Source organism: Oreochromis aureus, linkage group 20 (assembly GCF_013358895.1).
Source record: "Oreochromis aureus strain Israel breed Guangdong linkage group 20, ZZ_aureus, whole genome shotgun sequence".
Taxonomy (NCBI): Eukaryota; Metazoa; Chordata; class Actinopteri; order Cichliformes; family Cichlidae; genus Oreochromis; species Oreochromis aureus.
Window position 1 is genome coordinate 20,445,117 of NC_052961.1, and position 26,651 is coordinate 20,471,767.

Sequence of the window (26,651 nt, forward strand, 5' to 3'; positions counted from 1 at the left end):
TTATGAGAAAATGTGACAGGACACAAGCTGCTGACGTGCTGCCTTCTTTAATGCACTGCTCTCCGTGACTATCGAGGAATACCAGTGGGACAGCTCTGCCTCTCTTGCGCTGACAGAAATAGCCATCATGTCCACTGAGAGTTCAGCCACAGCCTCCAAGCTGAACATGTTTACAGAAAAAAGGGAATTGTTTTTCCAAGAGTTTGTGAGCTAGCACGAACAATATTTACTACGTACTAAGCCTTAAAAATTCTCTATTGGAACCGGATTTATGAACAGAAATGCTTAGATTATCAAGAGAGATTTTAAGTGGACTGCAACAGCCGAAACGGTTACTGTCACAAAGGATTTACTCATCCTCCAACCAAGTGAAGCAAACATGTCTGACTACAACAGAAAAACCACACTGACATGTGGTTTTCTTTTTTTATGTCAACTCCACAGATATTTTGGTTTGTTAATTTTGGGTAGGATTATCCTGCTCATGTTCCTTGAGATAGATTTATTTTTCCCTCATCCCAAGGCCGTCTTGAATTACTGTAGCTTTGTACGTGTTGCAAAGTAAACACGTTAACAGGCAGATTTAAATATGCTGTTTTTGGGGCTGCATAGGAGTTAGGGAAGGTGGAGACATTTTCATGTGACTCGGCCACCCATAGATGGGATACGATTCAACTACTTCAGCATTTTAAAAGATAAATCTGCCTAAAGCTGGTTGTTACTTGAGTTCAGGTGACTAGTTGCAGCTAGTTCTCGACTGGAAAATATAAAGAAGCATCGTAGATGACGTGTTGCTGTGGAATAAGAGACCTTCCCATCTGTCTAGAGAAAAAGGAATTTATAGATTTTCGCTTTACTACAACCAATAAAATAAAAGAAGTCATTTATTCACTTTCCTGGAGGAGACACATCCACTCGACCTGTTCAGGGCAGTCAGTGCAGCCACATTATTGACATTTCATTTGCATGGAAGCTTTGACCTTTGCAGCACAATCTGGTCAGGATGTTCCACTGTTTAAGCAGGACCCAATACAATGCATGAGCTCTATTTGATTTCTTTATTTGTAAAGTCCAGGTTTATTGATCTGTTGTTTCCAAAAAAAGAAACCATTGTTACAAAACTCCACCCATACCGAGAGTCAATCGTGTGTCAAAATTCATCTTTAAAGACTCAAAGCACATAAGAGAGACAGTCTGAATAAAAAAGACAGAGACTGCTACTTCTGCTCCTTGCCCCAAAGCAGATCAAGTGGCAAAATCCTGTTGGTTTGTCCCAACACCGGATGATGGATAATTGGTCGAGCCCCATCAGAAATCAGTCTTTAATGATCCAGTATTTAAAAAGCTGTTTTGGATCAGTTTATGCTTGGATGGTGCTCTTTGCGCTGAAAGCCAAGTAGTAGACCAGGATACCAATGAGGGCAGCAACCACTTCAGTAGACACCCATGGGCCATTCCATGCACCCTGTAGTGAGTGGGGGGGGGAAAAGGAAACAAGTTTAAGGACAGGAGCAAATAAGGCAAATGAGGGACAGCCAATCAGAAGAAAGTTGGCTTAAATAGTAGTTTTATGGTTTTAAATGGAGAAAAGCTAAAACAGCTTGTTTCAGTGTGAATGGCCCGTGGGGCTGCACAAATGCCAATAACAGACAGATAAGGATTATTTTTAAATGAGAATCACACAAAGCTAAAAGTGGAACTGGAGTTTTATGTTTGCATAAGTTTGTTGTTTTTAATGAATGCAGAGATTCCAACCATAAATCAGACACTGGCCCCTGAGATGCATCTGCACAGGAAACGGCGAAATCGTGACCAGAGACTGCAGCAAGTCAGTGACATTTGGTAACGTCAAGCAACGAGGGGCAAAAAAATGCTGGCAACGTGAAATCGACAGATCCCTGAGTTAAACTTTGAGAGCAATTTAAGCCACTACCAATGAGAGCGTAACATCCTGTTGATTGTATGATGGTATGATGTATGAGTGGGTAGTAAATAAAGTTAGAGGCTTACCTGCACACTATCATGTCAAATTTCTGTTAATCATGTGTACTTAAGTCCAAAGTTCACTTGCCATTTGCTCTTCTTTAAGCTTCACTAATTCTTAAGGAAAACAAAATGACTACTCTGCAAAATAGAGGCCTGTAAGAGTGTGCAGGCAGACGATAATCTCTCTGGGTTTATTCATTCACTGGAGACCCTCAAACATGCCAGGAAGTTAAGTGATACTTGATGTAAGCTCACTAAAGCTGATACAATTTAAGGGCGTTTACTGGCTTTTAATTTGCAAGATAGCATGATCATGACTCAAGTGATGGGTTCAGTCTGAGGTCCTAGAAGAAACTCACCCTGTGGTCAATGTTGACAGAGAAGAGAGGGTGAATGGCATTTACGTCTTCATTGTTTCTCTGGGCCTGGAGCAAATGAGATCAACAGATTTAATAGAAATTAAAGCATATTTGATTATAAAGACGACTCATTCCAAAACAAGTGGAGCTCAAGCAAAAGGAAACTGTAAGCTGATCAACAACACATAATACACTAACCTTGCGCAGGGCACTATAGGACTCCTCATCGAAGAATTTGACCTGATATGTTCCAGAGGTTGCCTGTTTGTGAGGAAGACTCCAGGACACCTGATGGAAGGAAGTACACATTCAATAATAGAAAGAAAGGCAAAGGAGTATTTTAATGCCCTGCTGATTAAAGGGTTAGGGATAAATGTAAACTACTGTCTAAGCAAGTCATAAGGTACAAGTATCCTAACGACACCAGTAGTCCTTATTTGAAAAGGACACTCACATATAGTAAATCACCAATATTTTTTTGGTTTTTTTATAAGCTCTACATGAGATTGTTCATCTGTGAAGGGTCAATAAACCTCGGGGCAACCACCTAATCAAAGACATCCTGTGACTATTAATACAATAGAAATTACTTTTGACAAAGGAATTAATTCGATTTTTCATTGCTCTGGTGTGTGTGTATATTAATGTGTTGGTTCACTTAATTTCTATAATTTGCTGTCCACTTTTTCTTTTTTATTGCAATTTACTGAAATTACTGTCAGGTTTATATTGTTGATTGTCATTTATGCTTAGAAATATCTACTCATATATGCTTAGAGTTGTATAATCAATGTCATGTAGTTAGAGGTTTGACCCTTAATAGTCTGCAAAGGCATTGTATGCATTCCAGAGTGTTCTGGCATTCACACCCACATCTTGGGAGCATGGGAGAGGGCATACCTTCTCTTATTGTTTTATGGTAGGATAAACGTATCTATGTCTGTTTTAGTCTAAGTGCCTTTTGTTTAGGTGAACTGCTGGACTTCCACACCAGCAGGTTTAGGGAAGTCATTTATGGGGTCACACTCTGACCCCACACACACACACACACACACACACACACACTTACACAACGCACAGGCAAGGTACTCTTTGTGTGTATGTATACGTCGTACATTAATGAACCTATGCATATTCATGTGACATCAATAAAAGAGCAGTGTTACGGGAGAGCGGACGAGAGCAACTGGGGTCAAGCGAAGGAACGGCGTTTGTCCAGTTGGTCTCCCTCGTATACGAGAATCATGAAGAGCTCTGCTTGGTGTTCAATGCTTTTGCTGTGTAATTACATTGTCTTCAACGTTCCAGCGAATAGGTTTAAACTACAAACCTATCAATTACTGCTGCAAGAAGTCATGAAGTCATGACCAAACTGGCAGGAAAATCCAGTTGAAGGGAAGCATGTTTTGATATCAATATGTGTATATATGAATCCATCCAGCATAGTAGTGTAATACTGATTTAGTGCTGTCTAATCTTGCCTGAAAGAATTCAAACAGTTTCAGAAACTTTTTATAATGGAGACATTATTACTGGCACAAAGCTGATAAAAAACAAAAAAAACAATGAGAAGTAAAGCAGTATCAGGTAAAAGTTTAACCACGATCATCTGGCTCATAATAGATTTTTGACAATCAGTACAACCCAATTATTTAGACAGCACTGAAATCATTGTGACTATATGTTCAACCTTCTGTAGGTCAGTACCCATAAACCTACCTACAAAGTGCTACTTCTTTTTCAGCTGCTCCCTTTATAAGGGTCACCACAATGGATCGTTTGCCACCACCTTCACCTACACTCTTCCTCTTTTTCTCCTTCCTGACTGCTTCATACTCAACATCCTTTGTCCAGTGTACATTTAGAGTTTCCTACTCTCACCTAGACTAGCCTCCTTCTCTCTCCCTGCCTCCTATCATCTTTTCCCCTTCTCTTAATTTGTCTTCAGTCAGCTGTAGCACACTATCAACTGGAGCCATTGTTGTTGACCTGATCGATCTGGTATGGAAACCTTTTCCTTGATGCCCCGCATGTTTGATTTGGCAAAGATTTTACACCAGATGCCCTTCTTGATGCAACCCTCCCCTTTCATCCAGGCTTGAGACTGAAAGCCCACCCTGACCCAAGAAACACTCTGCTAACAAATCAGATTCAGTAAAAGCAAGTGTCTTGACCTGTAGCTACATGTGAATCCATACCTGGTACTTTCCAACATCCTGTCCTCTGGTTACAGGGAACTGTCTTCCATTGACATCAGCATACAGCGTTACGCTCTGCAGAGGGCAGAAATCACAATGAATGCTCCAGTAGCATCAGTACATCATTGTGCTGGCTGCCTTGAGGTGTTAGAGGTGGACAGTTACCTGTGCTCCGTTGGCGCAGGTCAGGCTGAGTTCAACGATGAAGACAGACTCTGATGAGATGACGGCGTCAGAGGTGGTGTAGGCCGACGGAGTGATGACTGGGTCCGTGCAGCTCTCTCCTATGGGCACAAATTGCAGAGCTGAGGTCAGCTGAAATCCTGGACATGATCATCTACACAGCATCTATAGATAACACAACTTTCACCACTCCGCCCTCCTGTGGCTACGAGATTGCTGGTAGTGATTCAATGAATTAGCTACTAGCTAAAGCTGATTAGCATTATAGGCTTATTAACCCGGTATTCTCTCTTCCAGCGTTGTCTTACCTGAGCAGGCGACCACCAGCAGCGCGAGGAAGGCGGCTATCCGGATCATCGTGACGTCTCGAAGGTTGTTTGAGAGGTTTCGTGTTGCTCCTGAAGTCCAGTTGCCTGAGTGCTCAGCTCCTTCCAAACAGTAAAAAGGAAGAAGTCCACCTCAGCTCACAGCGCTTCTGCACCTCTGCGTCTGCGCACCAATGACGTGGACTCTCAAAACCGCAGAGCACCCTGGGAAAAGTACCTCGTCGACACGTCATGCGAATCAAAATGGCCGGAAGTCAGTAAATGATGGATCCAAACAACTTTAACAAACTAATCTTATTTTTACGAGTTTCTAATAAAAGCCTCCCTCATGGTCATTCACACTACACCAAAGTAATAAAGTAATAGATAAACAATTAAATAACAGAAAAGTTTAAATTGGACAAAAGTAAAAATAAATAAACGAGTGGAAGAATGAGTAAAGAAGAAATAAATAAATTTTCTGTGAATTACAGAGAACTTTGTGTTATAATAACAGCACAGTTTGGAGAATTAGATTATTATTATTATTATTTTACAATTTAAGCCCACAGAGTTGCGCTGACATATTTGTTTTATTTATTACAAGAGCATTTGTTTATAATGTATAAAGGAGGAGACATGCGGTTGAGAGTGCACTTCTAGTGCTTATATCGCATGGATCAAATGTGTACTTAAACTTCTTTACAATGAAAGAAAGTGGAGGTTTACTTAGCATCAAAGTGGTCTGTATGTGGCCCATGATTCACAATGAGTTTGACATCCTTGGGGATCTAGGGTATACAGAAATTTGTGACATTGCATTTGAAAAATATGTAATAATTCAGTTATAATAATATATATTATAATAATTATTATTGTCATTATTTAATTATCTCCACCTTTATAGACAGGTTGGACAAAGATGAGTGTCCAGTTGAGGGAACCTAAGAAATCTCTTTATTAGATATTTTGTGATTCTCCTAAATTGAAAATCATGTAAAGAATGTACTCAGGCTACTGAGAAGCACCTTGGTGAACGTCAGCAGACTACCTGGTTGTGGTGCTTTGTTAATAAATGATGATCCCTCCATGTTCAGGGTGATTTGCTTCCCTAAGTAAAGAAGAGTGAGGCCTATTTTTTAAACATACCTTTAAGTGATTTGAAGCAATATAAATCAAATTTAAATAAATTAAATAGGACAAGACACCATCAGAGATATTGGTGTAGACTGAGCAGTGGTGCAGGGGTAAGCTTAGATGTTTGGAGCGATTTTGGATGTTTGGAATAGCATCCCAAGCATATTCCACTGAAGGTTTCCCCAGTGACATCCACAGGGTGGGACACCTGGGAGAAACCCAGAAAACACTGGAAAGAATACATCTTGTCTGGCCTTCAATTACTAAAGGAGGCCCCAGAGGCATCTAGCCAATGTTGCATGAGAAAGGAGCATCTGGACTACTTTTACCTAAGCCTGAATATATTATTCTAAGTATAAAACCCCAGAATGAAGAAAAGAAATGCATGTTATAGTCATGTTTTACATACACATCTAATAAAGCAATAAGCCTAGACAAATTATTTATTCGGCATGTAGTTCAGATATACAGATAAATCATAAAGTTTGAGATAAGTAGGAATTGATGTTTACAACTATAACATTCACAGTTTTCTTGACTTTGTGCCAGCATCTCATTTTGACAGAAATTTGATTAAGAGTGTGCACATATGCCTGTATTGACTAAAAATTATTGACTAGCAGGGCAGCGGTTTAATATAATAAGAGAGGAAGTGCAAATATCAAAAATGCCTACAAACACATTGGTGCATTTCAAGTAGTTCACAGTTTTGACACAGTACCGCAGGCCTGTGGAAATCTGCTGTACATCACATGTAAGACAGGACTGAGTCAAAGAGACCTCAGAGAAAGGACTCTCAGTCAAGGATCTCAGGTTTCTAGAAATAGATGTGCTGAAAGCTACTGTCAAAGGCCTTCACGCTACACCTCATCTTCCATTAGTATCATCTCTCCCTCGGCCTGTGTGTCTTGTGGCATTGCTGATCATCTCAGTCCGCTGCATCTGTTGATTTGAAGAGCCCTGTTCCTCTCCCCCTGCGCCCATCCTGCTTTCCTTTCTTCTGGGGAGCCTGGACTGAGGGGGAGGACACAGTGGGGGTGGGATCCTGATGGGTTTGTCGAATCAAAAGCTCCTTAAAGACTGAGTCCATCTGGCGACAGACGTCCTGTAATGTGAAAATAAAAAAGTACGGATAAGAGAGGAAACTGGGAGAAGTGTCCGTTTTCTCTACTTTTCGACTTCAGAGCTTCCGTTTCTGCCTGCTGCTCTTGGCAATGACTAATTACACTGTATAGTAAACCATTTACTGAACATCACTCAGATTTTCATAAGCAGGAAACCCAGACTGTGGTTTCCTGCTACCGTTAACACTTAGTTCTTCTTTTTGGTTATCAAAAATATTTTTTTTTCAAAAAAAAAGAAAAAAAAAAAAAGAAGGACAGCCCAGCCATTTGCTCTTTAGCAGCAGCACATGACCAAGTACAGTTTGGCTCATTGTCCCCTTTAGCAACCTCTGATGTTGTAATGCTTACAGCTACAGACACTGTCTGTTACTGTCAGAACCCTTTATAATGGCTTTATTTAAAGTTGCAGATGGCTCATTGCACAATGATGCAGTATTTTTCTTTTTAAAGACATTTATTAGGTTATAAACAGAGAACTATAAGAAAAACAAGACATACCTTATCTACTCGAGAGGCTATATCCTCAGATGACCGTCGCTGGTAACTGTATGCAGAAAGAGAGATCAGTCTGAATAATTATGTTTTACTCAAGCACAGTCAGCCAGCTGTTGTTGGGTTACTTACTCTTGACCATAACAAGGAGAGGGCATCCTCCTTGGCTTACATTGCGGCCCAACAGGAATCTGAAGTGTGCACTTTCCACCTGAACCAAAGCTGCCCCCTCCTGGTGCAGCAGTTAATCTGTGTTCTAGTGCCCCGCTGCTATTGGCTCGGGGGCGTTCTCCCCTTCTGGGTGCTGCTACTCCAGACATGGACATGCTTGTGCTGTTGTCAGCCAAGAAGCCCATTTCTAAATCTGCAGCAAAGCAAATGTATACATCCTTTGTTATTCTTCAAAGACATCATTGTATGTTTTTAAATGGAGCGATAAACTGAAATAGTCATATAAACTTACCATCTTTGGTAGGGGTGTACTCACTTTCTATATCTCCATCAACATTGGTCTCTCTGTGAAGTAAAGAGCCTCATATAATCATTCCACAATACACCCCCCAACCCCCACATGTTATGTGAACTCAAAGATTTTTCACTGTACCCGTCATCCAGTTCTAGTGTCATGCATTTCTCATAAACTGGTCCCGGCACTTCACTCTGACTGGGGAAAATGCTTTCTTCCTGAATGATGATGCCCTTCACCAGGGCATTGATCTGAGGCTGCAGGGTCACGACGTCGTCATCATGAGCCCCTCTTATCAGGCTCGGGCCAAAACACACGGCCAAATTGTAAGGTTGCATCATGTTCTCGTCACTATACTCCGACACACTGAAGGCAGAGAGAGAGGAGTAAATAAAGAAACAATTCCCTGTTATTTCCCCCACTTTGTTTACATCTTATACATATCAATGTTTTTACAAATATCACAATATTCTGTAACACATGACACAGTTATTTAAATGTCAGTTTTTTGTTTTTAACTCTTATAATCTTATTTAGCTGCACTAACATTGGATGTTAATGATTTTCACAGAACAATTCTGCAATGAGTAAAACAAGGCAAAAATTCAGTTTTTCACAGTTTCGTTTTCCATATTCAAGTCACAGGTAACAACACTCACTGATAAAGGAATGCAAACAGGTATCTCATGACGATGATAGCAGGCTCAGGGAAGGAAGAAATCACAGCTTTCAGCTCAGCTGCTCGCTCTGCCTCATTCTTTATTTCTGGAAAACAAAAAAGGTGATGAAATAAAAGAAGTTGCTGCTGCTGAGCATCCTTAGCCACACTAATTATATCCACAGGTGCAAAAGAACACTCACGGGCATGCTCCAGGAGCAGATTGGTGCTGTCAAGGGGGAAGAGTGGATTTTCTAAACCCCTGAAGTAAAGCTTCAGCACTCCAGCCACCGAGTCAAGGTCATACCTCCCCTCAGCCAAAGGGTCCTCTCCTGCAGGGGAAGCCCATGGCACACTGCCCCACATTATTAATGCTCCATGGAGAGGAGAGCTATGAGTAGAAGTTAATCTAACAAACACACACACCCCTACCTCGCTCAAAAGCGTCCCTCAGGTTATTGACCTCCAACTGAGACCCCGGCACTCTAAATATCCCTTCATGGTGGAGTCCTAATGGGCAGACAGATTATCGCAGTGGTCTAAAATGAGTGCCCGTTTCCCTCAGTCACTTTTTAAACACAAGAGGCTAGATGTATGTTTTTTACAATGACATCTAATGGATTAATGTTCCTACTGCAATGAAGACTCACCATTGAGGTTGATATAGCGAATGCAGCTTTCCACAACAATTGGAATCTGTTGTCCTGATGCCTGAATTAAAAAGAAATAATAAATTTCACTGACTCATCACGAGTCAAAAGAAAAACTAAAATGACAACAAGAGATCTGAAAGAGGAAACCGGTGCTACCTTTATGAAGGACAGCATGTCTCCATTGAAAAGTTTTTGGTTGTGCATCAAATTGGCACTCGAGTGATTCTTTCTGACACGCATAGACTTTCCAGTGTGTCTGCAGAATGACACACAGGACCGCGGAGGCACAGTGTTAAGACTGGAAGCATGAATAAATAAAAATGATGACTCAGACTCTTAAAAATAATTATATTCATACCGAGGCTGATGGTCATTTGATACTTCAGCTGGAAGAAAAAAAAAGGACATAACATATGATAAGAGCAATCCATTTTAAAAAGGAGAAATACTGTGTTTTATTCTGTGTTTGGTATTTTTTTTTAAAAGGGAACATTTTAGTACTCAGTAATACCACAGCTGCTTTTTGTTTTTTCTTTGTTTTTTTTAATGTGACACTGAGTCAACAACTTGTGGTATTGTTATGTGAGAAATGCAGAAGCAATACCTTTTTCTACAGCTTCTTTAAGCAGATCATGTTTGGCTTGCAGTTTAGATACCAGAGAGCTGCCAACAAGGTACTCCTTTACTTTCTGTAAAACAAAATCAAACCGATCAGATTAAATTTTTTTATCATTACCACACCAACTGCACATCATTGCTGTTGCCCCCAAATATTACAGACTCACAGTAAAGTAGAGATATTCTATTTCCTGCAGGTTGGCCCGTCGTCGAGTGACGCTCGGCTTTACAGTCAGATTTTCAGTGCTGCCTTCCTGAGATGAAGGCTCCAGATCATCGCTGATGCCCTCCAGCAGAGAAGCCTGGGCTGCTGACATGCTCTTATTAACCTATATGAGAGCAGCAGGGTTGAGAGGTGACCTGCAGTTGCTGGGTGTACTGTAGGATCAGGTCAGAATATTGCACACTCCGATATACACCCTGGCTGATAATTCTGTGTTGTGTAGAGTACCCACATTTGAGACATTATGTCACTTTCAAGTGCCAGTAGAACTGCTGAGATTTATTCTTGTCTTACAAACTGAGATCATGAGAACTATTTAAAAAGGGCTAAATATAGTCAATAATGAGGTGGAAGGCTTTCTCGCCTTATATTATAATGCTTTTGCATCTTCATCCCTTTTAAGTACTTCTACTTCCTTTCTGTACTTGAGGCTGTGTTGCTTCAATAATAGGTAAATAAAATTAGATTAAGGAAACAAGAAGAAATTTTCATAGACTATTTGCAGCCTCGTTAAAATTCAAAATATGATAATGAGCAGCCCTGGTTTGTGCGATTTTCTTTACCTCCTCGGTTTCCTGGGTGACGGCTTGCAGTCGAGTTTGTATCTGTTTGAATCTGGTCTCCAGTTCGCATATCATCTCACACTCTGCACTGACCTGAGTAACCTGAAACACAAGGAAGTCTAGAGTTGTTCCACACACTTAATATAAAAATTTCCTTTACATAATTTAATCAAAATACACACCTGGTCCCCATCGTGGGGCTGATAGGGGAAGCGTAGGGGCATAGAGAAGGTGTTGTAGTTGTCCTGCAGGAGGATGTCTCTATCCCGGCTCTGGTCCAGTCTAGACACCGCCTCCTCTATTTGCTGGAGGCCTGTGCTCAGGTTATCCTGGGCCCTCCACCGTCTTGACAAGTAGGCCTGCATCACCCTGCCCAAAGTGGTGTGGTAACCTGTATCTGCACACTGGAGGAGGAAACGGAATTTCAGATCACTTCCTTCATTCGGGTGCTTTCAGGTCATGACAGAAGGAATGGAAACAATGGGCGTTGGGGTCCAAATGACATGAGAGATCATGACCTTGAGTGTTATGTAGGGTTTTTGTATATTGAAAGGAAAAGGTGACTGATGTACTCACATCTATGAGAGTAGAGATGTCTTGCAGGTAGTACTTATTCATGGAGGAATTGGCTGCGGCCAGGTTTAGGAGGTACTCATTTCGGGCCTTGCTGCACTTCAGCTTTATTTCTTGGACTTTAATTTGTCTCTACAGCACATAAACATTGTCAGCAAGAGTCACATGATATGTGCATGCAAGCACATGACACCAAACTTTTACCTTTTCTATCAGCCTCTCCAGTTTTTTATTTGCGCTCTGCTTCTGCTTTTCCTCTTGCTTCTCTGCTTCCCTCAGCTTCCCCTCTGCACAGACATAGTCTGAGTGGTACTGGTAGTATGTTCGCCATGCCTGCACACAGGCACAAAAAGCAATGCTTTCCTCTGTGTACTTAAGAAACGGAAAACATTCTGTGTGGTTGGTTTCTCACGTACCGCCTGTAGCTCTGTGGTAACCTTGAGTAGCCCATCTTGTAGCTGAATGCAGATGTCTTTACTCTGGAAAACACGCCATAAAGACAAAATATCAGAAAAGTGAGATGGCACAACACAGCAAGGACACAATGACCCACGGCATACTTTAAATGTCAAGATTTCAAAACATATACTGGTGGTTCAAGTGAGAATGGAAGAACGATAACAGAGCAAGTATTATGTCACTTGCATTGCAGAAGTGCATGGCAGTGCATTCGTGGGTGAGTGCTTGCAGTAGTACCTTCTTTGCAAGGCGCTGTGTGTACTCCACACAATGTGTGAGAGGTTGGGTGAGAAAGTTGTTGCAGCTTTCACTCAGTCCATTATGGTCCCTACTTTCTTGGCGGGTCTGGGACAGCAGAGCGAGCCATACTTGGGACACCGAGTTACTACTGGGCTCCTTCCTGAGCACGGTCATGCATATACAAGAAAAAGAATACAAAAGGACACAAAGTTTGAAAGACCGAAATGAACTGCTGTGTAGTTCAGCATATTACGTGCAGTGTGCAATTACCTCTTTATCCTTGATGTGAACCTTTCGGCTAGTTTTTCCAGGGAACGAGCATACTCGCTTTCAATCTCACCCCGTCGACGCAGGTAGTCTGTCAGGTCTTGCAGCTGTTGGCTCTTTTGCTCAAGTTGCAAGTCCAATACCTTCAGTTGGTCTACAAGCTGACAGCGAACCTCTGAAAGGCCAACAAAGACACACTTATTGTGACAAGTAGGTTAGAAACTGGTTTCACTGATCAGAGTTAAGATGGTGTGACATAAAAAGGTTGTGTTTCTCAGTGTGGCACAAACCACCAAAGGCCTTTTACCTTTGATTTGAATGTCGTAGTCCACCACACCGACCCGCTCCTTCCGAAGTTTGACATGGGAACTCATTGTTGATCACGCTGGGTGGAATTCTGTATAAATGCAGTGATTGCTTTCATTTATAATCTAGCATGAAATATCAGCTCTGTTCTGTTAACCCTGTCTTAAAGAGGAGAGTAAAATTTGTAGGCATGCAAGCTGATCAGTATCCTTTGGTGGAAAAAACCTGTTAAACCCGCTGTTACAGCCTTTCTACTGAAGTCCCCACCACCACCTCCACCCTTCCCCTCCCTCCAATAGACCCTACGCACTTCCTCTTGAAAGACTTGTAGAGCTGAAGTGAGCATGTTCGTCTTACTGTAGCACATCTTTTCAAAGTGGCCACGCTCTGCTGTGTTTCCCTGAACGGCAGGCAACTAGAAAACCGGTTGGCATGTGTTGCTTGCTTGCACTGGGCAGACTGCAGAATTGCACAAGGTGCAAAAATAGCTCTAACAGCATCTCAAGCTGCCCTAAAAATAGGACGAACCACAAGGCGCACAACTGTGCGGGGATGTTTGTGCTCAACACTACAGGTGGTTTTACAGAAGAAAAAAAAAGAAGGAAAAAAAACTTTCACCAATAAAGGTTTAAATCCTTCTGCCTTTCACTTTACAGTATGTCTTGGCTGATTGACAAGGCCATAGCTAGAATATACCCTATTCCGGTTCAGGATGAACATGAAAGGACATGTTTATCGGACAGTTGGCTTAACCTGAATACAGATAGACAAAGAAAACTACCAGGTCTTACTGATAAAGGTTTAACTGATCGTTTCTGATCAGTTTCAGTTTCTTGACACATTTTTAACTATAATTTATGGGTGAAACTAACACACAGGCCTATCCTCAAGAAAACAGAAAGATGAGTGTGCCTGGAGCACGACGGTTTTTCTTCAGCACATGATAGTCCGACAGCTTAGTCACTTAACTTTGCAAAATACTGTACATTAAAGGAAATTTATTGCAATTCAAAAAGAGGAAGATCAGAGTGTTGTCTTGCTGGATCATAGCCTTTTGTTCACAATCAATACGGACACATTCTCTCCATTTCTCCCCCTCAACTTCCCTTTTTTTTGAAAGCCAAACATCACTCATCAGCACTCTCTTTTAGCTGAAATGTGCACTCTCCCAACAGATGACCTGCTAACATGACTCTGCTGTATTTCAGCATGACCCAAACTCCCTGCAAAAAGGAGTTCAATTTTTGCAGCCTGTGTCACCCTTTTCCATTAGTCCCTTCATTCTTTCTCCATGCGATCAGCTAGTGAATCACCACATCCTATCCTCACAACCTGCCGCAGTATTTCATTAAGGCTAGTCTTAACCTTATTGCTACTATAGCTTTTCAGTTCCCGTTTTACTAAAGTAACCCTTTCTACCATTTTAGTGTTTTTTTTTTTTCTTTTAAACAAGCACAAACAAGTAGAGGCTTCTATACTTATGAAACATCAATCGCCTTAGGGGGTTTGTCTATAGCCAACAACAACATAAAACGATCAAGCAATGCAATCCTTAACTGCATAACAGCATGCGCCTTTTTAGTACAAAAACATGTTCATTAAGCGTTAAACTGACTACCAGTGCTGATTTGGTGATACAGGAAAACAAATAAAAATCAATAAGAGTGTCACACATGCAGAGAGTCATACCTGATCAGGAGCTGTCTTGAGTAGTCTTTCCTCCACACTAAACTGAACTAAATGATGCCAGTTAATAGCGCAGTAACTGCTTCACCTCCCCCTCACTTTGGACACGGATGGATGTGGGTGGAGTGGAAGTCATCTCTGACTCTCTCTCTCTCTCTCTCTCACACACACACACACACACACACACACACACACACTTACTTCTGCTGTTCTCACCCTCACCCCACCCCCCCTTTCCCTCCCCACTTCTTCTCACTCACACATTCAGTTTGAGCCATCAGTGTGTGACTGTGCATGTGACGTGTGAAAACCTTTTCTAGCCGAGTCCTTCCTCTCTCTCTTACGTGCCTCCTCTTGAACCCCACAGCAGGTTTTCAGTTCAGTCAAACAACAGCTGTTTTCACTGATTGGGCTCTCCTTGCCGGTTCCTGAGTGAAATCAGCTGCACTGAGCTCACTTCAGTTGAGGGGGAAAAAAAGAAAGTTATTTTGAATATTATTTTTAGTAGTTTTTTAAATATTTTTTTATACACTGTCATAGCTACAATACGAGTGAGCGGGAGCAACCTTGACTTTAAAAAACAAAACAGGAGGAAAAAGAAAAAAAAAACAGAAACGAAGACCACTGTTGCTATGAAATCATAACACAAGAAAGATTTACAACAACATTGTTGACTTCTCTATCTCAGAGGTGTTAAACAGCCTGCTGGTGTGAAGCTGAGCTTCTTGCAATTTGTCAGAGAGAGCCTAACTTTTTAAAAGATCACTGGGCATAATTTGTTCTTATCTGTCACGTACTTCTCTCTCACTCCTGTTTCCTTCCTCAAACAGACAAACAGATGGTGTTGCACAAACAATTAAAAAAGAGCAACTGGTATTTAACTCACGCATTTTGGATGACATGTGAGAAAGAACAGTTTGATTGAAGTGAGTCTCTGTTGAGTCCCAATGCAGCAGGGAGCTGTGTCTTTCAGTTGAAACCAAGAATGACCTTTGAACCTTGATACACCCTACATAAAGGTAAACTACATCTTTGAGCTCAACTGTAAACAGTCATGGCCCAACTATTCAGTTCACTGCAGGAAAAGTAAACTCATCTGAATTTAGTTACACTTAGCTATGTCCCATTTTGACCTGTTATAGAGACACATGACATTCCTGGCAATAAAACGTATTCTTCTGTTAACTCTTGCTGCAGATATTGTAACATGCCATGCAGTTGTCTTTCTCCACCAGTAGGAGTCACTAGTATGAATTTGACAGTAAAGGTACTTCCCCACTTATGAATAATGGGCTTAAGAATGCAACCTGAACCTGTAAATAACAATTTCATGGGCTGAGTAGATGACACTTTAATATCATTAATAATCAATAATACCATGTTTCCATGGTGGCCATGTTTACAAGCACTCACTTTTACAGATCAAAATCCTTCTGACTGACGACTTTTGTGCCAGCTGTTATAGTTTAACCTGGTCCGGTATTTACACCTACACCATGTACTGATCTGGTGGCATGCTCACATGTAATTCATATTTATCTCCTTGTCATGTGTTCAACCAGTTACCTGAGGACAGATCTCTATGGTGTCCTTTCCTTCTTTAATCGTATGTATAAAAAACAAACCCTTTGCAGAGGATTAGTTCAGCTTGGAAGCTACAGTACCATTTTTGGAAAAAGAAAAGGACGTAGCCCACAGAGGAAGAATGCAGACACAATGAGTCGGGTTAAATCATTAACGTGGAAGAATTTTTCTTTTTATCCGTTTATTCCAACATCAGCGTTTTTATCCTATTTGGGGTCTTTAATGTTTAATCAGATCGACATAAATGAAAAACAAAAAGTATTATTTGACAGATTTATTCTGTTAAATAAAGACCAATTGAAAAGCACAGGCGGTCTGAAATCTCACACAACTTTTACAATAACAGTAATCCAATAAAAATGAGCAGACCAGTAATTAATTTTTATTTAATTTAGATAACTGAGTAAATTGATGCTATTAATAAAGTCTCTGCTCATGACTGCAGAAAAACAAGAAAGAAAGAGTGACGTAAATGTTGGAACATTTTTGGTGCTGAGATCAGAGTCTGTAAGGTCAGGGGAAATGGCAAATAGATAAAAACTGGATGCTGCGAGGGATGATTTTAAAAATGTCTAGAGCTGCAGTGTCACTGTGAATCAGAAGAGGAATCTTTAACATCTGTGCTTTCTGTTGCCTCGCTGACTTCACTCAGCTCTTTGCTCTCTCCTCCGCTGTCTCTCTCACTTTCTCTCTCCTGGTCGCCGGACCCCGACGGACTCTGGCCAGATTGTGCCTCTTGACCCGACACGCGTGCTCCGGGTTTCCTCAGCTGTGAGATGACCAGGGGGAAAAAAAGTTTAAAAAAAAAGTAACGCATTCAGATTTTGGTCACTTGCTCATATTAAGGGGCAATTCAGAGTGAGTGACAATCAAACTAAAGCAGCTCATATTTGAAAAAGAAAAAAGAAAAAAGAAAAAAAGATGTAAAATTAAGCACCTCATCAGCCATGTGGGCCAGGTCTCTTTTCATTGCGTAGGCATCCTCCCCATCTGCGTAGTATTTAGGCTCTACTTCACTAATCCTGTGAAGGAACAAGACAGTAGATCAGTTAAAGTAGGTTCAAAAACATTAGGCTGTTCATGTCCTCAGCATATTTTCAAACAGAATTTGAATGGATTTTAAAAATGAGAGTCATAGTTGAAACTATCACTAATCCAACCAACATTCTTTCATCTATATACACAAAGAAACAATCATGTAGAAAATTACCCTTTAAACTATTTTTAAAGCATGGTCAAGGAAAGAAAAAAAAGACTGAGCCTGATGACAAAAAAGGACTTTAAGAACCCCCAAAAAAAAACAAAAAAAACCCACTACTACCTGGGAATAACAATCTTATAATTATCTACCAGTATAAGTAACCAGCACATTTGTGATACAGTTATCTGATTAATTATACTAAACACAGGTCAATCTATATCGACTACCAGTATTATTGAACTATTATAGCCCAGCTGATGTAAATAAAATGAAATAAAAGTTGTAGTAGTGCATCAATTACATTAAAAAAAAAAAACTTAAAGTAATGTTGCTAGAGAAACAGAAATACTTACTGGAATTTAAGTGTGTTTGAGTACAGGTGCAGGGCAGCTCGATTGCTGCAGTAGGGAGAAAACATTTCTTGAAAACGGGAGCACTTACAGATACAGTTGGATTCAGAACATATTTTGTACATAGGAATTCATACAATCGTCTGTCTACATAAAGTGAGAAAGAGAGTTTGCAACAAGCCAAGAGTCCGCAGTACCTCTTGCGAACATGAAGTGAGACATATTTAGCATTGAAGTTTTCTATCATGGCCCGACTGGCTTGATCCATCAGCTTTTGAGCCAGTCCAAGACGTCGGTGGGACCGCTTTACTGCCTAGAAGACATAAAGAGTGTTTTAGGTGGAGCTGGAGGTTTAAGAGCTAAAGATGTTAAGATTTGAACTGGGAGTAACCAAGAAGGACGTGATCAGAAATTAGTACATCAGAGAGACAGCTCGGGATGAGCAGTTTGGAGATAAGGAGGCAAAGATGAGATAGTTTGCAAATGTGCAATGGAATAATAGTGGATATATTATGGAGGTGCCAGACAGTATGAAGTGATGAAAACCATGAAGAATATTCAGGAATGTAGTGAAGGAGGATATTCTGAGGGCTTGAATGACAGAGGAAATGCTAGTGATAGGATAAGATGGAGGCAGATCCGCTGTGGTGAACCCCCAGGAGCAGCCAACAGAATATGAAGAAAAAGAGGCAAAGGAGTTGTCTGAGGTGTCGCAGGTGCTCCGACTCACCAGGGATGTTATGTGTCCATGAGGTACATCATCTGGGTCCTCCTCCCTACAAAGAGTTTGCAATAGTCGTAAGAATCAATGCGTTTTCTTAAAAGTGACAGCAGGATACAAATATGCTCGCTAATACTTACATCTTTGCGAGCACATATCCCACAATTTTCCCATTTTCATCCTCTGCTATATATGAGAGCTGGAACGATTTAAACGGAAGCACAGTTAGAGACAGAACCGTACACATTGTAATGGTCTGTATGATAGGAGCAGTGCCATTAGCAGAGACAGGAAAAACTGGAATCAGCACTGCTCGTTACCTGTGGCCATGACAAGCCGTGATAGAAGTAGTATTTCATCTGATAGTTTTCTGGAAGACACAGCAGGTTACAGTGCTGCATGTTCATAAGGTCCTCCGGCTGAAAGAAACACATAAAAAAGGTCACACAGCTGACCGGCGATATCTGCTCAGCTAAACGGCAGCCTGTAACGTTAGCTTAGCTCCGTGCAGAAACAGCGTGGCTCTCGAGTGAATTTTTCTATACTTACCCGTGCGTTTCGTATGTTCATTTTCCAATATCAATTACTAACAAGATTATGAAAATCAAATAAATCAATTATACTACACTGGTCAAATAATTCATAACAGTTCCCCTATGGGGTTTAAAGAGCTTGTTTCGCTAGCTAACTAAATGGACCCGCTACCAAGGAAAGCAAGAGGAAGGAGCGTGCCACAATAACGTCATACACTTCCGCTCTGCTGGGATTTCAGAATAAAAGTTGTACCTATTGTATTAATCGGATTTATTTTTTAAAACAAAGTGTTCATAAACGCTTGCTGTAGCCCGACGGTGGCTAACATAGACAGACAACTATTCGTAATTTGAGGTTATTCATTTTTGTAAATTAACAGGGAACTGTTGCACACATTTTACTAAACAACATTCTCTGTTTAGATGAAGAGTTTTAAATAAGATGATAAAAATGCAACAGATTTTCAAACACTTCCAAACCATAATTTTTTTAATAGACACTGGATTAAACAAACTGTTGTTGAAAAAGCTTTTATTAGAGATTTTAAAAAATGTAAGACCAATCCCACAACCCCCCAAAAAGCTTCACAGCCAGTTATGAAAATGTTGCTTCAGCACTAATGAGTCTATACTCTGTTGTTGTTTACTGCAAAAACGACTTTGAATGAGGGCTCATTTATTTATTTATTTATTTTACTTTGCTGCCCTCCTCCTGCATAAGTCAGATTTATAGTGTGTCTCATTCTGTTATTTAAAAGTCTCATCCTTGTAAAAAATAAATTGGTAGACTTTAATTTTAAATGCCATCTACCTGCTATTCTACCCTATATTAGCCTACTAGAAGTATTATTAGTTTTAATATTTGATGATTTACAGAGGCTTCCACATTTAAAATATTTAGATGACGTATTTTAATGCATTTAAATTTCCTATTCTGTCAACGAAACAAGTTAAAATCCCGGTAGGTTTTACATTTATAAACGTAATGCTTTTAGGTCAATCAAACAGAGAGAAACAGACACAACTCCCGTCAGGTTAATTGGCCACATCGCGCCAGGTAAACACCTTGCATCCAATCAGCAGCGCAACATGCAAATCGAGCAGGTATCACAAGAGGAGGGTGCAGATAGGAAATGGGTATTTTCAGAATAACGCCCGTGTACCGGGCGGTGACTTCAGCATTATAAAGGAATAATACTCTGAGTCTGTATTCAGAAAAGGTCTCCGGGTTCATTTAGAGGAACATGTAAAACGTCCTCAAATCAGATAAGGACTGAGGCCGACTGATGACGAGATCAGATCGCCGGTGTCTGCATTTCTCAGGCATGCAAACACCATGGGCATAAAGTGTGATCAGGAACGCGTTTTGGCATAAGAGAAAGACTGACTCTGTGACTGAAAGCGCTTTTCCAGATGGAGACTGACCTGAGGTTGGAGTCAAGTTTGTGGATCGGAAATAAAAGATATCGGGCTGTCCTCACAGGTTGGCATTTGAAATGGACTGAGGCAGATAAGAAGAATGGTGACAAGAAAACAGGTAAGTGCTCGTGTATCCCCCTCACATCTGTATCCTAGATTTTTAATGGGGCTTTTTACAGACTGTGTTTAAATGAGAGCGCGACACAAACACTCAGAAAGTTTCACAACGCACTTTTCCCCTGTTTTACTTAACATTTAAAGAACCAAATATAAATGTGCACACATGGACCACTTTGCAACACCACATTTAAAAGAGAAAGTCTGCTTCGTCTGCACTGTACTGACATAAACTGAGCTGAACTGACAAAAAAGATTACAAATTACACGTTAAGTTTGAACACAGGAAGGGGCACTTCAATTGAACCTAAGTGCAAGCAGAAAACGTGAAGAACTAGTTAAGCAGCACAAACATGACACATGACCTACAAAGGCAGTTTACTAAAAACACAGGCACAAACACACCCTCCTCCTGGCATAATATTATAGGCCAACACTGGGCTTAAATTCTAGTTTGCATTAAAAAAGGTGTTTTTTTTTTTCTGTCTCATCCACAAATATAGGCGAAAAAATATTTTAATACTGTCCAGTTAAAACCACTAACACATTGTGATTTATGATACACTGCCACAGTAAATGATGTAGAATGTGATCCTTTTAGGTGTGCCAATCAGTCAGCAGACACAATAAGCCTTCTCATCAGACATTTTTAAAGGTATCACGCAAACAATAGCTCAGCTCTATTCAAGCGTCCTCGTGAGGCACCGCATCGTCATAAAGCAGCAGCATGAACGAATAGGGGCACCACGATGAAACTGAAGCAGCATGGAATTTCAGCTAGCATTATTATATTGTTTGGGCCTGAGACCTGGCAAGGAACCAGCTGTATCATACATTAATTTCTATGACAAGTGAAAAATGAGAAACAATCCTTTTGTAGAGTTAAAAAGTTCACTCAGTTGCAGCGACACAAAGAAACATGTTTACTCAATTTTTTCAAACTGTGCGTTTGCACAATTGAAGTTTCAGTACCTGTGGCTGAGGTGGTTGGAGTGGAGAACGGTCGGGTGGAGATCTTGCCCCAGAAGTCAGTTGAAGACACAGACAAAGATTTCACAGGTGGGTTTTAGATGATGGTGTAGTGCGAAAAGTGTACACACAAGTTCACAGCTTACTTTACAATTTTGTGCAATGTGTGCCTGTAGCCCCCCCACCACCACCACCACTTCCAACGGTTGATACTATGGTTTTACAGCATGGTTTTCATTTCTTTTATCTGTCATCTGCCTTCAGTTTTCTACGTCAAGCGTAGCAGAAGTAGAAGCACTTATGGGTTGTTGTGGAGCCTGGGCCGGACCCAGTTCAGCTGCCCCAGTCGGGTCCTCAGAGACCAGTGGACTAATCACCTAAGGACTGCCCTCAAAACTCACAGTAGGGATGGATAGTTGGACTAGAAACACAGCTGATATTTAACCTTGTATTTCTCCTAAACAGACTATTATTTTACTTTAACAAAAAAAATGTAATCAGTTGCATGTAATCGGTGTCATGACTGACGTTTTCAGCTCCCATCTGTGATATTCAACATGCATCTTTCAGGTCCTTTGCGCCCACATAGACTGCTGGTGTTCATCAACCCATTCGGAGGAAAGAAGAAAGGAAGAGAGATCTACCATTCACTTGTTGCCCCTCTGTTTGAGCTGGCTGGGATCAGCTCTCACGTTATAGGTAAATTGAGCGTATAGTTGATGTTTAAAGTTTATGTCTGACAGACAGCCTTAGAGTTTACATGTAATCATTATATACACTTTTTCAGTGACTGAACGGGCTAACCAGGCCAGAGACCACCTCTTGAAGAAAGATCTGACAGGCTTTGATGGGTAAGCACTATCAGCGCAGCAGTGTAAATACTGCTGTGAAAGATCGCTGTGAGGTGCTTTCATAATAGAAACGATTATGTTTGTTTATTTCAGTGTGGTCTGTGTGGGCGGCGATGGCATGTTCAGCGAAATACTTCATGGTTTGATTGGGCGGACACAACAAGAGGCAGGTCTTTGTGAGACTGATCCCGCTGTCACATTGCAGCCATGCCCACTTCACATTGGCATCATCCCTGCAGGTTGTTGTTCATAAGCAATTATAAACTGATGGCTTCGGATTTAAAGGTGTCACTCTCACTTCCTGATATATGTTATCTATTTTAGGTTCTACAGACTGTGTGTGTTATGCCACAGTGGGGGTTATTGATCCTGTTACTTCAGCTTTGCACATTATTATTGGTGAGGAAATATTGCATACGGTCATGTAAAAAAGAACGTTTTCACAAGACTCTTTGCAACTGCGTGGAAACTAAGCACACCCCATGTCTCAAAGAACTATATTCAGTCGCATAAACTTGAAATAATTATATCATATTACCACTCTTCTTTACAATTTTGATTCAGTTCATCGAGGTTTGCATGCTTTGTTCATGCACAGGTCTCTTAAGGCCCTGTCTGGTCTGGACTTTTACTGGGTCATTGCAACACCTTGATTCTTTAAGAAAAATAAAGCATCGTATTGTTAAGAAATGCCCATATAAACTTTTCCAAAATGATGGTTTTGAGATCATTGCTGATGCCTTTTCTCCTTGGCATTGTGTTAACAAACACCTGAATGCTCCAGATCTGCACACTGCGAAATCTTCTGCTTTTATCGAGGTGCTCACACTTGTGATAATCAATAATCAAGTGCATTTGATTAGAAGTACCCTCAAAATTCCTATGGAAGCAGTTAACAGTGTATTGATGTTTTCATAGAACCTCACAGAGTCTTGTGAAAACTTTCTTTCTCATGAATGTAAAGGAAGTGTAACCCTGATCTTTTTTTTTCAAAATTTGAAGTGTATAATTAAGTTTGTATACCCACCCCTTGATGTCCTCAATACCTCGCAGGAGACTCTCAGCCATTAGACGTGTGTTCAGTTCACCATGCTTCCACCCTGGTACGCTACTCGGTATCTCTGGTGGGCTATGGCTTCTATGGAGACGTACTGGCTGAGAGTGAAAAACACCGCTGGATGGGACCTCTCAGATACGACTATTCAGGTTGTATGATGATGATTCATTTAGAACAAAGCAAATTACAGTATGCTGAATAACATTCTGTTAGATTCTCTATATTTAGTTTTAACTCAAAGTTAAAAATTCATCCTGAAACTAAAACTGTTATCAAGATGACCAAAATGAAAGTCTCTAGTGACATCTGTGCTTCCCTTTTCAGCATTTGCTATAGTAAAACCACTGTTGTTCTATTTTAAAATCTTGCACATATACAGTATCTGGGTTTCTTTCTTAACCTAACTTTTTTTTCTTCTTCTGTGTAGGTACAGTTGTGTACCTGAGCAACAGAAGCTATGCGGGCATAGTTCAGTATCTACCAGCAGACCCGCTGCTCTCCAGCCCTAGAGATAAAACACGCTGCCTCTCAGGGTAAAATGCCTACTAGAAAGAGATAAAAAGAGACTGTGCTCTGGCTTTCCTCCCACTGTTAATGTAACTGCAACTTTAACATGCAAGTCATGCCAAAACGTGACCTTGAAGAAAATATGAAAGCCTTTAATTTTTTTCATTACTCTGGTGGGGGTTTTAAAAAGGAAGATCATTTTTAATCTTTTAATTTGAAAGCGAGAAGGTGCCCTTGTGAGGAGCATCATTATTATTCAAGGACTAGTGAAATGGGTCAAATTCACTTTGAGATACTGTAACTGCTACCCCCTGTAGCGGGGACTCAGATCCTGGTTGCTCGTACCTTGAGGAGGGTAGAAGAGGAATAGCAAGAGAAACTTGATCTAGTTGAAAGTTGAGACCAAGCCTCTTGTTAGTACCTTAGTTTTTGTTTGGGGCAGGTGTCTTTGGCTGTCAGCGAATGGATTATAATGCTCTTATGAATGCTGTTGCTAAAGTCAGAGAGCTTGTTAGTTCACAGACTTGAAGGAGAGTGAAACTCTTTGTTCTTTTTAGGTGCAATGTGTGCTCCAGAAGTACAGAGCGACTATTCCCACACACTTCTGATTCAGGCTCCCTGTACAGCTCCCACTTCAGCCAGTACAGCAATGACTCTGAAGGTAATGTTACAAATACTCATAAATTCTGGTACATGATAACAAGATGACATCAGACAGCTGCTGCAGATTGCTGCACATCTCAAATGTGGACTGTTGGCTTGAGATTGAGTGACTGTGGAGGCTGTTTAAGTGCAGTTAAACTCATTGTCATGTTCAAAAAACCAGTTTGAGATGATGAGAGTAGAAGCCATCAAAAGATGGGTACCCTGCGATTATAAAAGGACACCACTAACACTGAATGACACCACCACCCTTAAGTGTTGATACAAGGCAGGATGCATTCATGTTTTTATGTTGTTTATGCAAAATTGTGACCCTTCCAACAATCAGTATTCACTGGAACAAAACTGAACCACAAAAGATTTTTTTTCAGTCTTCTGTGGTCCAATTTTAGTGAGCCTGTGAAAATTATAGCCTCAATTTCCTGTTTTCTAGCTGACAGCAGTGGCACCCATCTGCTTCAAGATACAACTTTTTGTTTGTTCAGACATGCCCTTCTCTATACCTTCCTTGTCACAACTGGTGGTTTGAGTTTTTCTTGCCTTCCTGTTGTTGTCCACAACACATATTGAAATAAGTAAAATCACACAAATGTTTTTCCCCCCTCTATTAAAAATTGCCTTATGACCCCTGGGGCACCTCTTTCTATAATTAAACATTGGCCAAACATTATTTTCTTTTAGAAATCATCAACATATGCTAAGATTGTTCTAATTGTAGTATCTCCAATCTCTTCGTCTCTCTTTAGGTGAATGGGTGAGTGTGGAGGGCAGGTTCAGGTGTGTATCGCTCACTTGTATGTCCAGCTCATGTGCCAGGAGCCCATTAGGTCTCTCTCCGTCTGCTCATCTGGCAGACGGAACAGGGGATCTCATCCTAGTATGGGACACTCACCCACTGAGCTTCCTCAAGTTTCTCTACAGGCACACAAGCACACAGGACCAGGTATATCACATTCAGCTGAAAACAAAAACGGACTGAGAAATTTTAGAAACTGCTTGACCCAATCGTTCCTACTTCTCCTAGTTTGACCTGCCGTTTGTGGAGGTCCATCGAGTGAAGGCCGTCCGTTTCTCTCTCCCAGATGGCAGAGAAGAAGAGGTGCATGAAGAAATCGGAGAGCTGAATTGCGCAATAGGTGGCGAAGAGCGAGAATACGTGGACACTGTATGCAGAAATGGATCTCAGCAGCAATTGGCACAGAGTGTGGTGGAGCGAGAGACGAAGAACGAGCACAAAACAGTGGCTCCCATCCTGTGTGGTCTGTGCTGCAAAAAGACTCCAGCTGTGTCCGTGTGGAACTGTGATGGAGAGATTCTGCCTTTCACTGAGATCTTCTGCAGGTAAGAGCACCACCCAGCATGTTCTTCTACAATTCAATTTTATTTATACAGTGCTGAATTACAACAGTTGCCTCATAGCACTTTATATTGTAGGGTAAAGATCCTACAATAATACGTTATGATACATAAGATATATGATTAAATAGATTTGTTCACTTCTGTCAGGATCCACGGTCAGCTGGTACGTCTGTACGCCAGGGGCATTGAGGACGGAGCAGCCATGCAAAACTGCAGCCGGGAGAGTGACAAGAATAAAAGTAGATGCATCACATACAAATAGTCTGAGCTAAATTCTTGATGAGGAAAAAGTGAAGAATAGTGTTTGCATCGTGGGGCTGATTTGTGAATTTATTAAAAAAAACAAAAAACAAAAATTAGGCAGAGTAACTTTCTGTGATTGCCAAAAAGTTCCTTTTATTTCAGGTACTTCTATGGATTATTGTCATTGTAATAACGATAAAGACTATTTATTTTTTAAATGTGCATGTGTGTGTTAGTTGACTACTGCTTGCTAATTTTGGGGGCTTTCGTTTGGTCAGCAAACTAGATTCACTTTTACAGTATGCTGCAAGTGAGCAGTTTGTGGTCTGAATTTTATTTATGTGCACAAGTTTTCAGAGAATAAGGTCATGGGTAATGCAAACAGAACTTGAAAGACAACAAAATCTTTGTGCAATGAAAAAGGCTTGCATGACTTTTTATTGCTTGATTGTTCAGCAGGAGTGCATATTTTATATGCAACTGAATAAAAGGTGATTCTACTGGTTCTGCATTATCTATAAACATTTTTCTAGCTTCACACAAATCTATGAAATGCATGACAATTTAAAAATATATATATG

At 40.7% G+C, this 26,651-nt stretch overlaps 4 protein-coding genes across 6 annotated transcripts; 1 reads left to right on the forward strand and 3 right to left on the reverse strand.

The window, feature by feature from the left end:
• Nucleotides 1-866: 866 nt before the first annotated feature.
• ssr4 (signal sequence receptor, delta) lies at nucleotides 867-5,222 on the reverse strand. Its single transcript, XM_031746925.2, has 6 exons — nucleotides 5,035-5,222; nucleotides 4,709-4,827; nucleotides 4,544-4,618; nucleotides 2,544-2,633; nucleotides 2,346-2,411; nucleotides 867-1,465 (listed from the first exon to the last, which is right to left on the reverse strand). Exons 1-6 carry the CDS (start codon nucleotides 5,081-5,083, stop codon nucleotides 1,361-1,363), a joined length of 504 nt encoding a protein of 167 aa, XP_031602785.1. The 5' UTR covers nucleotides 5,084-5,222; the 3' UTR covers nucleotides 867-1,360.
• Nucleotides 5,223-6,596: 1,374 nt separating this feature from the next.
• LOC116325847 (rho GTPase-activating protein 4-like) lies at nucleotides 6,597-16,095 on the reverse strand. 3 transcript variants are annotated; one of them, XM_031746894.2, is made up of 23 exons: nucleotides 15,383-16,095; nucleotides 14,808-14,952; nucleotides 12,812-12,901; nucleotides 12,508-12,679; nucleotides 12,235-12,397; nucleotides 11,955-12,017; nucleotides 11,743-11,871; nucleotides 11,542-11,670; nucleotides 11,148-11,369; nucleotides 10,966-11,067; nucleotides 10,347-10,508; nucleotides 10,166-10,250; nucleotides 9,920-9,947; nucleotides 9,718-9,817; nucleotides 9,559-9,619; nucleotides 9,341-9,418; nucleotides 9,112-9,240; nucleotides 8,910-9,015; nucleotides 8,389-8,616; nucleotides 8,248-8,300; nucleotides 7,917-8,148; nucleotides 7,791-7,836; nucleotides 6,597-7,273 (listed from the first exon to the last, which is right to left on the reverse strand). In XM_031746894.2, the coding sequence occupies exons 3-23, from the start codon at nucleotides 12,876-12,878 to the stop codon at nucleotides 7,097-7,099; spliced, it is 2,532 nt and encodes an 843-aa protein (XP_031602754.1). In that variant the 5' UTR covers nucleotides 12,879-12,901; nucleotides 14,808-14,952; nucleotides 15,383-16,095; the 3' UTR covers nucleotides 6,597-7,096. The 3 variants fall into 3 exon arrangements, with proteins under 3 accessions (XP_031602754.1, XP_039460476.1, XP_031602753.1); XM_039604542.1 differs by having other exon boundaries at nucleotides 14,808-16,095; XM_031746893.2 differs by lacking the exons at nucleotides 14,808-14,952; nucleotides 15,383-16,095 and adding an exon at nucleotides 14,500-14,688.
• A 244-nt stretch (nucleotides 16,096-16,339) lies between these two features.
• Nucleotides 16,340-19,102, reverse strand: naa10 (N-alpha-acetyltransferase 10, NatA catalytic subuni). The gene is made up of 8 exons (XM_031746859.2): nucleotides 18,902-19,102; nucleotides 18,673-18,771; nucleotides 18,493-18,551; nucleotides 18,362-18,407; nucleotides 17,829-17,944; nucleotides 17,635-17,679; nucleotides 17,018-17,102; nucleotides 16,340-16,849 (listed from the first exon to the last, which is right to left on the reverse strand). Exons 1-8 carry the CDS (start codon nucleotides 18,920-18,922, stop codon nucleotides 16,667-16,669), a joined length of 654 nt encoding a protein of 217 aa, XP_031602719.1. The 5' UTR covers nucleotides 18,923-19,102; the 3' UTR covers nucleotides 16,340-16,666.
• Nucleotides 19,103-20,026: 924 nt separating this feature from the next.
• On the forward strand, nucleotides 20,027-26,576 carry zgc:158263 (ceramide kinase family protein). Its single transcript, XM_031746844.2, has 13 exons — nucleotides 20,027-20,422; nucleotides 21,385-21,480; nucleotides 21,655-21,792; nucleotides 21,961-22,089; nucleotides 22,178-22,241; nucleotides 22,335-22,480; nucleotides 22,566-22,640; nucleotides 23,295-23,447; nucleotides 23,726-23,831; nucleotides 24,363-24,466; nucleotides 25,215-25,411; nucleotides 25,493-25,809; nucleotides 25,975-26,576. Exons 1-13 carry the CDS (start codon nucleotides 20,299-20,301, stop codon nucleotides 26,087-26,089), a joined length of 1,764 nt encoding a protein of 587 aa, XP_031602704.1. The 5' UTR covers nucleotides 20,027-20,298; the 3' UTR covers nucleotides 26,090-26,576.
• Nucleotides 26,577-26,651: the final 75 nt, after the last annotated feature.

What these genes read in the sequence shown, in the direction of transcription:
- ssr4 (XM_031746925.2), bottom strand. Translation starts at nt 5,083, where the DNA reads ATGATCCGGATAGCCGCCTTCCTCGCGCTGCTGGTGGTCGCCTGCTCA. An exon ending in CCTGCGCCAACGGAGCACAG is followed by an intron (nt 4,619 to 4,708) that starts GTAACTGTCCAC and finishes TGCCCTCTGCAG; the next exon opens with AGCGTAACGCTGTATGCTGA. An exon ending in CCTATAGTGCCCTGCGCAAG is followed by an intron (nt 2,412 to 2,543) that starts GTTAGTGTATTA and finishes CATTTGCTCCAG; the next exon opens with GCCCAGAGAAACAATGAAGA.
- LOC116325847 (XM_031746894.2), bottom strand. Translation starts at nt 12,878, where the DNA reads ATGAGTTCCCATGTCAAACTTCGGAAGGAGCGGGTCGGTGTGGTGGAC. An exon ending in TAGAATATCTCTACTTTACT is followed by an intron (nt 10,251 to 10,346) that starts GTGAGTCTGTAA and finishes TTTGTTTTACAG; the next exon opens with AAAGTAAAGGAGTACCTTGT. An exon ending in ACACTAGAACTGGATGACGG is followed by an intron (nt 8,301 to 8,388) that starts GTACAGTGAAAA and finishes TTTACTTCACAG; the next exon opens with AGAGACCAATGTTGATGGAG.
- zgc:158263 (XM_031746844.2), top strand. Translation starts at nt 20,299, where the DNA reads ATGGAGACTGACCTGAGGTTGGAGTCAAGTTTGTGGATCGGAAATAAA. An exon ending in AGCTTTGCACATTATTATTG is followed by an intron (nt 22,641 to 23,294) that starts GTGAGGAAATAT and finishes AATACCTCGCAG; the next exon opens with GAGACTCTCAGCCATTAGAC. An exon ending in TTCACTGAGATCTTCTGCAG is followed by an intron (nt 25,810 to 25,974) that starts GTAAGAGCACCA and finishes CACTTCTGTCAG; the next exon opens with GATCCACGGTCAGCTGGTAC.
- naa10 (XM_031746859.2), bottom strand. Translation starts at nt 18,922, where the DNA reads ATGAACATACGAAACGCACGG. An exon ending in ACGGCTTGTCATGGCCACAG is followed by an intron (nt 18,552 to 18,672) that starts GTAACGAGCAGT and finishes AAATCGTTCCAG; the next exon opens with CTCTCATATATAGCAGAGGA. An exon ending in GGATATGTGCTCGCAAAGAT is followed by an intron (nt 18,408 to 18,492) that starts GTAAGTATTAGC and finishes AACTCTTTGTAG; the next exon opens with GGAGGAGGACCCAGATGATG.